The 13,854-nt window shown below is 35.0% G+C and overlaps 1 protein-coding gene across 2 annotated transcripts in view; it reads right to left on the bottom strand.

The window, feature by feature from the left end:
- Window positions 1-467: 467 nt before the first annotated feature.
- fhip1aa (FHF complex subunit HOOK interacting protein 1Aa) overlaps window positions 468-13,854 on the bottom strand; it is a 40,699-nt gene continuing 27,312 nt past the window's right edge. For both annotated transcript variants that reach the window (XM_067403017.1, XM_067403016.1), the window contains exons 5-13: window positions 12,104-12,262; window positions 11,654-11,740; window positions 11,394-11,561; window positions 10,351-10,430; window positions 9,308-9,507; window positions 7,617-8,564; window positions 6,534-6,712; window positions 4,141-4,255; window positions 468-3,169 (exon numbers count right to left, since the gene is read on the bottom strand). In XM_067403017.1, coding sequence (XP_067259118.1) covers window positions 2,967-3,169; window positions 4,141-4,255; window positions 6,534-6,712; window positions 7,617-8,564; window positions 9,308-9,507; window positions 10,351-10,430; window positions 11,394-11,561; window positions 11,654-11,740; window positions 12,104-12,262 — 2,139 coding nt within the window. In that variant the 3' untranslated portion in view covers window positions 468-2,966. The remainder of the gene's footprint in view (window positions 3,170-4,140; window positions 4,256-6,533; window positions 6,713-7,616; window positions 8,565-9,307; window positions 9,508-10,350; window positions 10,431-11,393; window positions 11,562-11,653; window positions 11,741-12,103; window positions 12,263-13,854) is intronic.

Raw genomic sequence — 13,854 nt, 5'->3', positions numbered from 1 at the left:
TTCTCAAATTAGGGTGATGCAAAAATGAGTACACCCCACTTAAAGTCTCTGGAGCAGTTAAATTTTAGACTACAAATGTCTAATTTAACAAGAATTCAACAACAGATGAGTCTAATTATTCATTACACAGGTGTCCAGCAGACAGTTGACTATAAAAGGGTGTTAAAACCCCTTCCCATTTCATGCTGTCAGCAATGGCACCACATGACCACATGGAAGAGAAATATCACAAGACCTGAGAAAGAAAATAATTTCTTTACACCAGAATATATATATTATATATATTATATATATATATATATATATATATATATATGTGTGTGTGTGTGTGTATATAAAGCAATGAAGATTGACAATGTTATTGCCCATTCACTCGTATGGCAGTTCAAAGTTCTGTTAGCCGACGTGAGGTGTCTTTATTCAAGACGTCATGCCTTATACATTTCTGACATAGAAACTATTGCCAGTTGACATACACAGAAAATGTTTAAGTTTCCTTTCTAAAAATAAAACAGGAGAAGGTGAAAATATGAGTTGGTAACATTTATACAGATTCAGCATTTCTTTTTACAATCAAGACATACAGAACTGTACAATTTAAGTAATGCTTACCACCAGTAAAGGCAATTTAATCTAGCATTTCTAACCTATCACTTGTTCACCCCCTATAAAGCAGTCACCTACATTACATAAAAATGCATATAAATATCTTTGGACTGACAAGCTACATTGTGGCCTCAGGATGTTTGGTAATCAGGTTTTGATTGACAATTTGTACAAGAGAGAAAGCAAAACATCTAAAAGACTATGGAGAATATTCTTAATATAAAAAGAATATGTTTAAGGCATTTAATCAAATAATATGTCAATATTATTTAATTATTTTAAATGTTACTTTTCTCTGAAAAACTATTTAAAGCATAACCACCAATGTTCATAATCAACTGCTTATGGTGCATTAGCAACTATCAGTTTGTACTAAAAACCAATGTACTGAGGAATCTGGTGAATTTCCAGAGTTTCAATATACAGTCTTTATTGAGCATTGTTCATTGTGTTTTGATGTATATAACATGACATCTGCAGACTGCAAAAATACTTTAAAATCAAGGCAACTTTTATACTAAAGGACACTTTCTCTTTTGCATATAGGGTGTTTAGATACACTGGAATTGTATATCAATTGCTTTCTTATATACATTTAAAATATGTGATGTATATGCATAGTCTTTCTGATTGTTTCAACAAAATAAATGCCATTCATGACCATTTTCAGAGGCCATGCAAACAAAGTAATTGCCTATTTATTGTTATCTTGAATCCCCAATGTCTTAAATCATTTTATGTAACTCTAAAATAGTTAAAATACACTATTGTTTAAGTTTTTTTTTTAATGCTCTCCAATGCTGTGTTTATTTGATAACCAATACAGAAACAATTCTGTGATGGCAAAGCAGACTTTTTGGCATCATTACTTCAGTCTTCAGTGTCACATGATCCTTCAGAAATCATTCTGATATGCTGATTTTGTGCTCAAGTAACATTTATTATTATTACTATTATCAATGTTGAAAACAGTTGCTCTGCTTAATATTTTCATGGAAACGGTGATGTATTTTTCAGGATTATTTGATGAATTTAAAGTAAAAAACAAAACAAAAACAAAAAACAGCATTTATTTATTTATTTATTTTTGTACCAATTTAAGTCTTTACTGTCACTTTGGATTAATTCAATGCATCCTTGCTGAATAAAAGTGTATATACATATATACAGTCAAACCAAAAAAAATATTCAGACATTTTTGATATATTTTTTTACTAGTGGGTGCAGGACACTATAATTCATTTATGGAACTAAGGATAGCAAAATAAAGTAAACTGTGACATATTATAGCCAAAATTTCTTCTTACAGTGGACTACCAGTAAAATGTATAAAAATTTGGATCCAAAAATTCAAACACTTTGACCTGACCATTTTTGCTTAAGTGCTTAAGACGTAATTAAGATTATTTTTTCTGACACAGTTTAACTGAGATCATAACATTTTATTACCATTTTTTTAAACCATAGTGAAAAAACTGTATTAATGAATGAAATGTTCAAGGTGTCTGAATACATTTTGGTTTGACTGTATATTATATATATATATATATATAAAAAAAAATATATATATATATATATATATTAAAGATACATCCTGATTAACAAGTAGGCATGTTGCTAGTTTCAAAAATTTTCGTTATCAACTTAGTACAATGTGAAAGTTACTACGTTAATATCAGTGATGCTCTACAAAGAACCTGAACTGTATAAGAATTACTTCTCAAAATCACGCAATTCTACAGGTCATTTGGTCAGTTGTATAAAACAGCCAGTGACCAGGTTTACAAAGTATGTTTACTGTCTAGAAAACTGTACAGACAATGTTGAAAATTAAGGACTAAAGAAATAGGCACTATTAGTATAAGGCCATCAGGAGAAAAATCCAGCAAAAGACATCAGCATCACTGAACAGTCTGCAGAGCATTCAGTCGTCAAGTGTTGTTATTAATGTCTAATGCCCCGTCACCTTTTTATGATCAATGGCTGTATGGCCGTCACTCTTTGGTTTTGGCCTGAAGTTTCAGTTAGGCATTGTCCAGCATTTTGTGTCTGTAAGTGACTTTTATGAAGTGAAGGCACATCAATTCACTGCCTTATGGCAGGTGACGCTTATGAGTGATGATTTGTGTGCAACTGTGGGTACTGGGAAATGAGGTTTGGTAATGCATAAATAAATGATTGCAGTGCAAAGACTGTTCACACAACAGACAAAAACACGCTGAAGGAATCCCCCATAAAAAAAAAAAAAATAGAAAGACATTCCCACATTAATTTAGAGGTTATAGCGCTTTCAACTAAAATTCATTCAAAATGTCAAAAGTTTCCTGGAAACAATAACAACAAACAAACAGAATCAAAGGCTACTGCTCTGTGGGAAGATGAGAAAGGATGGAGTGTTCTTGTGCAATGGCTGCCAGTTCTTTTAGGAACTCTGTGAAAAGAACTGTGGCATATACCTCAGTTTTGTTTAAAGGAACCACAGTTTTAGGTTGGATTTGGTTCTTCTTAATTCTGTCAGCTTCAGAACCATGGAGCCAATCTCCAATCTGTGGACTCTGAGAGTCTAGATTGAAATGGAAAAAAATAAATAAATAAAAAAATAATTGTAAAATACATAAACATTCTCATAATGCCTATCATTCAAACCTATAAAAAGATGAGTAACTGAACAAGTCAAATGAAGAAGATGAAGCAGTTTATATTGCCATACAAAAAAAAAAAAAAAAAAAAAAAACCTGCAGCTATGCACCCCTGTAACTGAGAAAAATTACTTTAATATATATATATGTATATAACAAATTAAAATAACTTAGATTCAAAGTAAAACAAAGTGTGTAAATCAGAGCACAGGTTCTTTCACAGGTCTATATATTATATTATATTATTCAAAATTTGGAATCGGTAAGATTATAAAACAGTAATACTGTAAAATCTTATTACAATTTAAAATAACTGTTTTCCATATTGTATATTTTAAAATGTAATTTATTCCTGTCATGGCAAAGCTGAATTTTCAGCATCATTACTCCAGTTTTTAGTGTCTATATTACATTACATTACATTACATTACATTACATTACATTACATTACATTACATTATATTATATTATATTATATTATATTATATTATACATTACGGTGTCACACCATATGGGGTAGGTTGTCATGACTGAATCCGCTATTAAAATTATTATTGGCTTTTCAGCAATATGCAAGTAAAACAATAAATGAATAAAACTTTCCTCAGATACAGTTAATAACCCCTATACAGTTAATTTTAGTGTTTTTTTCTCTTGATTATTTTCATGATTACAGACCCTGTGGACAAGCTACAGTACACCTGTTGTGTGCAACTGTCTTCTTCAGAAAATAGTCTGCTGACACAGAAGCAGACAACCACTGTAGGTCATGTTTATGAAACATTTACTGTACATATCGATCATTCATAAAACAGTTTTGTGTTTATTAAGCTTTGCTACTTCATGTCTTAATATATAAAACAACATGACTGAAAGGATATGAACATACTCTGACCTCTTAGTGAACTCTCTCTTGCCAATAAGCAGTGCTGAGCAGCTGTGAGGAGCTCAGGGAAGTCTTTATTATTCGCTGACCACTGCTCTATCTGGTTCTTTACTGAGGCCAGTACCTACAAAATTAAAATGAAAAGGCAAGAAGGGAGAGGAAAATGAATGAATAAACAGATTCCACACTCTCCTCTTAATACAATGTATTAATGACCACATTTCAGGTGATCCATCACAAGTTGACAGTGCTATATACAGTTGTAAACATGGTCCAAAAAATTGTGATTGAATCACTCAAACCACTTCATGGAATATCCTCATTATGTCCATTACCAACATGCAGTGACTGATCATCTGAAACACATCTGAAGAATTCATGTACTTCATGGAAATAACAGATTTCTGCTTGAAATACTACACTTGTTTAGTAATGTTTAGGAGAAAAGAACCAAGAGACCCTTTCCCCTTGAAATCCATTCAAAAGTGACTGGATCACCTAAAACCAAAAAACAGTTGTAATGGTCTGTTTTACACCTAGGCTAATGTCTTGATTAGTGCAAAAACATTTTAATTAGAATAAACGGCTTTTAATGTGTCTGTTAAGACAGAAAAGAACATTCAAATGTGACAGGGTTTTGTTTTCTTACAGAGAGATGTAATCTCTTCCTTTACACTTCAAAAAACCTGGCCAACCAATAAGATTTGCTTTTGGTCACATGACGCTGTTACTCAGCAAAATAGTCTGTTCATGAGCACCACCAAGTTGTAGTTTTATAAGAGTCAGTGAATAGCAGAAGTATTCTCTTGTCTCAGTACTCTTGTAGTTGGTGTTGTTTGATAAACACCAAAGCGAATCGGCTGTTTGAAAACACGTAAATACAGTTGAACTTTCATTCAGGTGTCAGAAATGGAAAACTCTGCATTGATGCCCTTGTCTACCACTATATTTCTGCATTTCTATAAGTGGTACCTACTGTCAGAGACTTAATTTGCATTTTCATTCAGTTCTTAGAAAAATAAAATAAAAAAAAAACTCAATTGAACAGACAGAAATGTGAAAACTGTTCCAAATTTGTGCCAAACATTTGTGTAGGTGTAAAGGCTTTGTGTCAAAGCACATCTTTGTGTCTGCTGATATACAAATGAAGCGGCAGATCTAACACATGCCTCTCAAAGACATGCTGATCAATGCAATGTGACGTAGAATAGCAAGACAAAAGCTTTTGAAATGGGTTGAGAAAGCATCTGGTTGCCCCATGTATTTAAATGTACCTGCTTTTAATGATAGGAAACAAAGTATAATTCAGTTTATTTACTCGTTTACAAATAAAACTGTAATGAATTATGTAAAGCTATGGAAAATAATCGCTTTTACGAATTGCGATGCATCAATGCATATTTTTAAAAAATGTAATTAAATCGGCCTGTCATATGTATTAATGTACTGTTCCATTGTAATTAAAGTACTCTTATTATATATTATTAAAAAAAAAAGTTGTGCATGTCCTTTGGAAGCAAATCACTTGCATCTGATGTTCGCAGATAATGTACTTAACTACTTGAAAGCAGATATTTGGTCACGTTTTGGTTTTTAGAAAAAAGAACATGCATAAATAAGAAAATAAAGTGCATTATACACTTGGTGTTAAAAACAGTAAAGCGCAATAAGCAACGAAAAAAGATCTCAATGTGTTATTCACGCTAATTATTAATAAAAGAACTGGAGGAAAAGAATGCATCGAGAATAATTTTATAATCTAATCCTTACCCTCTGAATTGTAATCGAATTGAATCATGATGCAAATGAAGATTCACACCTCTAGAATTCTGTATCAGACAGCAAGATGATCATGCAAAGAGCCATTTCACTAAGATTTTGAGGACTCCATGCCCATTTTAGAGAGACTCTCCTATACTGACAAAAGCAAAAACTTGGCACTTTCATTCTGAGATGTGCCAATGATGTTGTTTTAGCTGGTTTATGTATTTGCATAATATTAGAGTTATAGAGACAAAGGTTACATTCACACCACAGCTGAATGTGGCCCAAATCTAAATTGTTATCCCTTAAATCCAAGGCAATGTTCACATGAGCTCTTAAATGTGCCCCACATTAGACAATGGTATGAACAGGTGACATTTCTAAACTGACCTGCATAAATAAAACACTCAAAACATCTGGCATGTTAATCTGAGTTCAAGACTTCATTTATTCAGACCTGACCCTCTAGCTGCTAAAAATCCACATTTGATTGAAAGTGGGACAAATCCAAATTGAAAATATTAAATCTTTAAAATAAATAAATAATAAAAAGGGGCAGAAATATTGCCTTACTGTCCATGTCAAAACATATAAGAACAGATATACAAGTAGATCAGACAGTGGATGTACTTCAGTACCTGGTATAGTGAGCGGACGCTGGGCTGGAACACCATGTTTGTGTTGAGAAGGAAGGAGCGCAGCAGGGGCTGAGGGTAAGCAGCTAACTGAGCCAGGATGCCGGTCAGAAGCAGGTTCACATGGAGAGAGTTACTCGGCATGTTTTCTAGACGAGACAGCAGTACACTCACAAACGGCCCTAATAGAGACAAGAAGTGTGGAACTCAAAAAACACAGGAATGAAACTCAAATAAATAAATAAATGAGCCAGAACAACACAAACCTAAATATCATACAAAACATTAAACTAAAGCTAACACTTTATGAGATATTGGGTCCCACAATGCAATGCACTCAACTTTGACCTTCCATTTCTAGTAAAAATAATAAAATCAGCAGCATCAGTTGGGATCTTTCTTGACTCATGACTGCCATGCAAATGTAAAATGATTGCATAAATGGCATCTAGATACCACTTGTTGAGTTAAACAGTTAGGTCTGTGACATCAGAAGCATAGTACAGCTGAAATTATAGCATACTGCATACTGTTTTACAAACAATTTCTTTAAATGAGCAGGCAATATACATTAATGTACTGTTCAGTATGCTAGTATTCCATGTATTCCCTGCTTCAGGTATGTCTGATTTGGGTGTAGAACAAAAAAATTGTCCCTGGCTGTATCCAAAATAACCCCATAAGCACTCATTAACTATTTCCTAGATTAGTCCACTGAATGAGTGAATAAAAAAAAGTGAGCAAATTTGGACACTGAGTGTGCGCCGTAAGTGCTATGGATGTCCTCTTCTGGTGCAAAGTGGGAATTCATTCGCCGCATGCTCGCAGTGCATAGATATTCTTGAGAGTCTTGCTGTATAGTGTACATTAGTTGTATACATGTTATTGAAGTGCATTATGGAATTAAATGAGTGCACTCGATAATGTCCACTATAGTTGGACACCACTACAAATGGCCATCACCTCAAATAGTGCAGTATCTAAGGGTATAGGGGGAAATTTCAAACAGCCACTGTGATGAAACAAAGTGCAAGAAAAACAAATTTCTTTAAAAGAATTCCAAGTTAGCAAAATATGTTTTCTGACCTGTAAAAGGCGCAGCATGACCCTTGCTCCCACTGCAAGGTTTGGTCCCAAACGGAGACAGCAACTTTTCTGCCTCTGGTGTCTCTGGTGAGAGAGAGTTAAAGTCCATCTCATCCTCCTCATCATCCATGTGGTCTGTAGGACTCTTGAGTTCACTGTCTGCTTTTGCTGGACTATTAGGCTGTGCTCCCAGAGTTCTAATCAGTTCCTCATACTGGGCCATGAGGTCCTCCCCTTCTGGGCCCTCTGGCTTCTGGTCTGATTGTGACCCTTTCTTTTGACCATCCATTTCATCTACTGGGGAGCTCAAGCCATTGCTCATTGAAGATACTGAATTTGTAGTCTTTTTATCGGTTACTGGTCCATCTAACACCTTCTGCTCTGCTGGTTCAGAAGGTTTGGATGACAAATTATAGTTGTTACCAGAGTCATGGGCATCCTTCTGAGCTACCAGGTCATAGACCATAACATCATTCTGGAAGTCCGATTCTTCAATGTAAGAGCCCTTCACAATCATAATAGCAGTTCTCCTTAGTTCTTGAATGTGCTTTGGGGGTTCTTCCACGATGGGACGAGCCTCCTGATCTTCCTCTGGATGCAATTGTGTTGGACAAGCATCATAACTATCATCCCACTCCAGCTCCAGCAATCCGGGAGTAGCAGTGAGATCTTTGAGGGGCGGACCGGAGTGATGCTTCTGATTTGGGGTTTTCCTGCTGTTAATTGGTGGCCGAGTCCTACCTGCTTCTTCCAAGGTACTACGCTGGTATTCTTCTGGAGGAGGGTTCTCACCGTCGTATGGGGCGGACCACACACGGCATGATCGCATACAGTGACTGATGCTGTTTTGTGCGTCATACAAATAATGCAGGTAACTGACATCCAGGTAGATCTCTGAGCCAATGACACAGGAGTTACCACAGTCGTCGTCCTCTGATAGGACTGGTTCTAGAGAAAGATATACAAGCAATATTAAAACTGTTGTTAATACACTTCTCATTTTGTTTCATGACCTCCTTTTCACAAAAAACTGATCCTTACTAAAGTAGTGCTCTGGAATTTCTATTAGCTTGTAAACCTTTTAATAACAGGCACAGACATAAGCGGATTACATAGTCTGGAATGAAGAAATTAAGTTGATGCAGTGAAGTATGTTGCAGATTTAATTCATAAGACGGAAGTCACTGAGACATGAATGGCATTTCAGCCCACAAAAATGACAAACAGCCCACAGAGCAATTTTGATCAAGTCTTTAACACATAATTTTGTGGAGACCAATACAAATGGATGCATGAAATCATGTCTCACTTTTGACACTGAAACTTAAAAGTGATAATTGTTAAAGTCGTTTTTTCAAAGTAATTCAAAGGCTATTCATTAATCTAGGACAGGAGTGTCCACTTCTTGCTCCAGGAGGGCCAATGCTATGGACAGTTCAGCTCCAAATTGCTCCTGCCCTGAAGTTTCTGTCATCCTGAAGACCTTAAATTAGCAGGTTCAGGTGTTTAATTGGGGTTGAAGCTAGATCGCAGGACATTGGCCCTCCAGGGGCAAGACTGGACACCCATGATCTAGGTCCTTATAAAATTTTGAATGTTTTGTTATTAAAATTACACATTATGCACACTGCAAACTCAAATGATATGAAATGGCAAACTGTTCGACAGGAAGTAATGAAACTACATTATACCTATTGTTCCTGAATGGGAGCCATCAGTGACTTTTGACCACAGGATGGAGTCCAGTTGTCTAAGTGGAGGGGGGATGATCTCTGGAGAGCAGCAGGAGGGTGTAAGGGCTAGAAACTTGGCAGCCGATACAGAGTAACAGTCTCTTTCTCTCAGGACTCTACGCTGACTCAACATCATATGGTTACAGGGGATCAGGTACCTGTGGGGGAAGGAGAGAGACCACTTATAGTGCCACAAGAAATGCACTTTAAGAAGCTACACCCAAAATGGAAAGTGATTAACATGTCACATGACCAACACCGAGACTATGGCTACGTTCACACTGCAAGCCTTAAGTGTTCAATTCTGTTTTCTTGCTCAGATCTGTATCTTTGGGTGGCTGTTCACATTATTATTATTATTATTATTATTATTTATTCATTTATTTTTTTTAAATGTGGCCAATATCAGATTTGAGTGTGAACTGATCATGGTCCTAAACTGACCCACATGTGCAAAAGAACAATAACAAAGACGGCACACAGTCATACAGAAGTAAACATGGAGGTCACTAAAGTCAATGTTTACGCATTCATTTATAAGGTGAGGTGCAGTGGAAGAGGACACAGACAAGGATGAGGAGATTTTTCTATCACTGTAATATTTATAACAGCTCACTGACTAACTTTGCTGCGATCTTCCAAATTAACAGAGAGACCAAAGAACTACCGATATGTAAAATCTTTGGACTGCCTCTCATCAGTATAAAATTGTGACAAACATTGATCTAAAGTGATGTAAAAGTTGCATGAATTCTGATATGACTGTTCAGACTAAGGTCACATGGCAAATCATCTGACCTGTATCTGATTTAGGACCACATATGGAAGTGGCCCAAATCAGAATCGAAAAGATTTAGATTCTGACCACTTACCATAAGACCATATTTGCCTGCAATCTGAACATAGCCTTTGAGAATATTTAAAATACATATGATGAAAATCTTGTCAGAAATACACCAAATGAGTAAATAAACATGAAGGGTCTGCAGAAGTATACTCACTTAAAAATCAACTGGAGCATGACATCCTCACAATATAAGCCAATGAGAGTACGAAACAGAGCCAGAGATACAGTGCCAAGCTGGAACAAAAGCACAGCCTATAAAAAACACAGTTCTACAAAAATAGCTTAATGAAGACACTGCATATTTAAAAGCAATAATCTAATTGATGTAAAACATTGTTTCATATTAATCTTAGTTAAGTTGACTTTATCGTGACTAAGAGGATGCTTGAGGCTCAGTGCCATAGGGTGTTCTGTTTGAATACACATGCTATGAAAACTAATATTTGACTTCAAATATTAGTCCCATGTATTACAAAGAGTCTGCATTTGGAAAACATTTACCTTCATTCCTCTACCCAATATACCAACCACTTCTTAAAAGCATAGTTCACACAAAAATCATTAGTCACACTCATGTCATTCCAAACTCATAAGACTTTTGTTCAACTTCAAGACAAAAATTAAGATATTGAACAAATGAAATAAACAATGAGCATGAGGGCTAATGTGGTTTTTATTGTGTGTCATACAAGTATGCTTGAGTTTCTACAATAAACAATGAGATTTGTTTTTGTAAGTTATGCAAGTATGGTACCTGCCATTTACCTGTTTGATATGCTCTATGTATGTGCATAGATCAATTCTTATATGTGAATAAAAGCATAACTTAATTCTGTTTATTATATAAATTGATTGTGTCTCTTCAGAAGACTTGGATTAAACAGCTTGATTCATATGGATCACTTTTATTTTGTCTCATGATCTCTTTGAAACTTGAATGTTTTGGTGTAATGACCTTTTAATGGTGAGAGAAATCTCAGAAGTTTTGTTAAAAATATCTTAATTTCAGTTTCAAAGATGAACAAAAGTCTTTTGAGTGGTGAATAACATGAGGGTGCATAATTGACAGAATTTTTATTTTTGGGTGAACTAACCCTTTAATACTTTTGTAGCCTATGTTACTAACAGTAGTTCAGTTGCCCTTTTTTGAGATTGTCTAATGTAAATGGCTGAAATTCAGGATAAAACTGTGGTTACCTGAAAGGGAGTATTGATACGGCTGACTAGTGTATCCAAAATATGTACACTGTCATGGCGATGGAGCAGAATGAAGCTGAGGAAGGTGTGCAGTAATGCAGGTTCAGAAACACTGCGTATGAACAGGTCCAGGTATGCTGTTGTGGTCATCACCTCTTCAAGCGTCAGCTACATAAGATTAGGTTGTTTGAAAGCAAATCTTATTTATATTAGCTGTCAGATCTAGAAAAAAAAAAAAAAAAGTCTCATGGCTCACTAACCTTGTGTAATGCTGGTGCTAGAACAGGTACCAGAAAACCATTATGGATGTAGCCAACCAACTGGTCTCTGATGGAAGGATGGGCCACCTGCACACAAAGCAAAGCTAAAATGAGATACATTTACTCTATGTGCCAAGTAGATTACAGGAAGTAAAAACACATATAAAGATAAGGGACTTATAATGTTTATTTAAAAGCTCAACCTTTGTCTCCTGTCACAAACTTCCTCTGCACATTTTGCAAACATTCTTCCTAAAGTCTTGTGTCTGATTGTAAATTCATTGTACATTTTTGCTACAGACCAGGGGTGTCCAGGACTGTTTCTGTAGGGCCATTTTCAAGCAAAGTTGAGCTCTAGCCAAATTAAACACACTAGCTGAATAAGGTCTTCAGGATCACTAGAATCTTCCAGGAAGACTAAACTAGAAATGAAGTAGCACTAGCACAAACCTGTATGACAGCGTTGCAGAACTCCAGGGAGTTAAGAAATTGCACAAGAGCAGGCAGCTGCTGCCAGTCTTCACGGTGAAGACAGTGCCACTCCTCACTTGGTACATCTAACTTGGTAGGCAAAGACGAGTACAGCCCACTCAGACCTGTAGCCAAAACCTGTATCAAAACAAATTACATGTGTTACTCCATTTCATTCATGTGCAAACATAAAAATCACCTGGGAACAACCTGACATTACATTCTTTTACTGGCACTGAAATCAATAAGAAAACATAAATGGATGGATGGATTATTGATGAGCAATGCTGCTTTAGTGGATGCCATACATTCATAATGTATGAATATTGAGTAAATTTAATAGCCAAATAATTCAAAATACAACATGTAAACATTTGTAGAAAGAGCATCATTATGTAATAGCACAACAGTCTTTAGTTATATGCTTCCTGGCCTCATTTACTGGCAGATGCATGTGAGGTCAAAAAGGGCTGAGAATGCATGCCAGTACATATCTGCTGCCAGACCCTATTGAAGTTGAGGGTGATGTCATCTTAGTAAGAAGGGTACTCATCCATGGTGTAACGGATTATGCAATTATCTCTAATGACTTTACATAAGCACATACGGTGCTGATGGATGTCCTGACAGGGCCCATGATGGCAGATATTCAAAAGAAAAATTGTATAATATTCAGAAACAAATCCAGGCATTCACTAAAGATTTAACCAGTTTGACTGTCCTGTTGGCTTCATTGACTGGATTTCATTGTGATTTCATAAACAGCCAGATAAAATGACTCAAAAGTGTTATTCGTGCTCATGAAATTTATAGGCTAAGTTATAATGAGCATATTTCTTTGGGGTTTGCTAGTTCATATAATGAGGGTGATGATGACGTACTGTATACAGCATGTGTACATTCAGTTCTGGTTTTGTTTGTTTTTATTTTGTTCTGTCCTGTTTAACATTACTTGGCCTTAATAAGCTGTCTTTATGGATTTAAAAATTTCAGCCAATACCAATAAGCATTCATTTTTTAATACGTATTGGACTAAAGAGTTAAATATAAAACAAAACAAAACAAAAAGTTGTAAATGTTATAAGTGAATTTAGGCATCAAAAATATGCATATTCATTTTGAAATTTACTAAAGATTACATTTAACACTGTTAATAAATGTTTAGCATTTTTAAAAGATAAACTTTATGCGAGCACAAAATGATAGCAAAAGTAATATAAATGTAAAAACAGGGCAAATGAGCTTGCACAATTAAATATCTAATATAAATAAATAAATAAAGTGGTACCGCTATATTGTGTATCTTAAGCTATGGTCACACGGTCAGTCCAAATCTGATAATTTGTGCATCTGTGTCTGATTATTTATTTGTGTATTGTGTATATCTAAATGACTGACTGTCCACACTAGGACTGTCACAATTATGAAATTTGGGTGACAATTAACTGTCTAAGAAATAACGGATTAATAGTCCATTTTAGGGCTTTGACGATGAATTGTCTGTTTTAGGGAATTATCATACATTTTTTGTGCACTAAATTTGTTCATTAAATAATTGTCAAAAATTATTGTAATTAATTGAATCTTTTGTAAGTTCTCACTTTGCAGTGTATGATTAATACAGTTAACACCTTTAAATATAAAAAGTTGTTTATTCAATTCTGAAACAATTACAACAAACTGGTCAATCACAGAAAAGAACAAATGTAATATAATAATATTAAATAATA

This window comes from Chanodichthys erythropterus, chromosome 12 (genome assembly GCF_024489055.1).
Source record: "Chanodichthys erythropterus isolate Z2021 chromosome 12, ASM2448905v1, whole genome shotgun sequence".
In the NCBI taxonomy this organism is placed as follows: domain Eukaryota; kingdom Metazoa; phylum Chordata; class Actinopteri; order Cypriniformes; family Xenocyprididae; genus Chanodichthys; species Chanodichthys erythropterus.
Note: the sequence above shows the minus strand (reverse complement) of the source record. Positions and strands in the feature narration are given on the sequence as shown.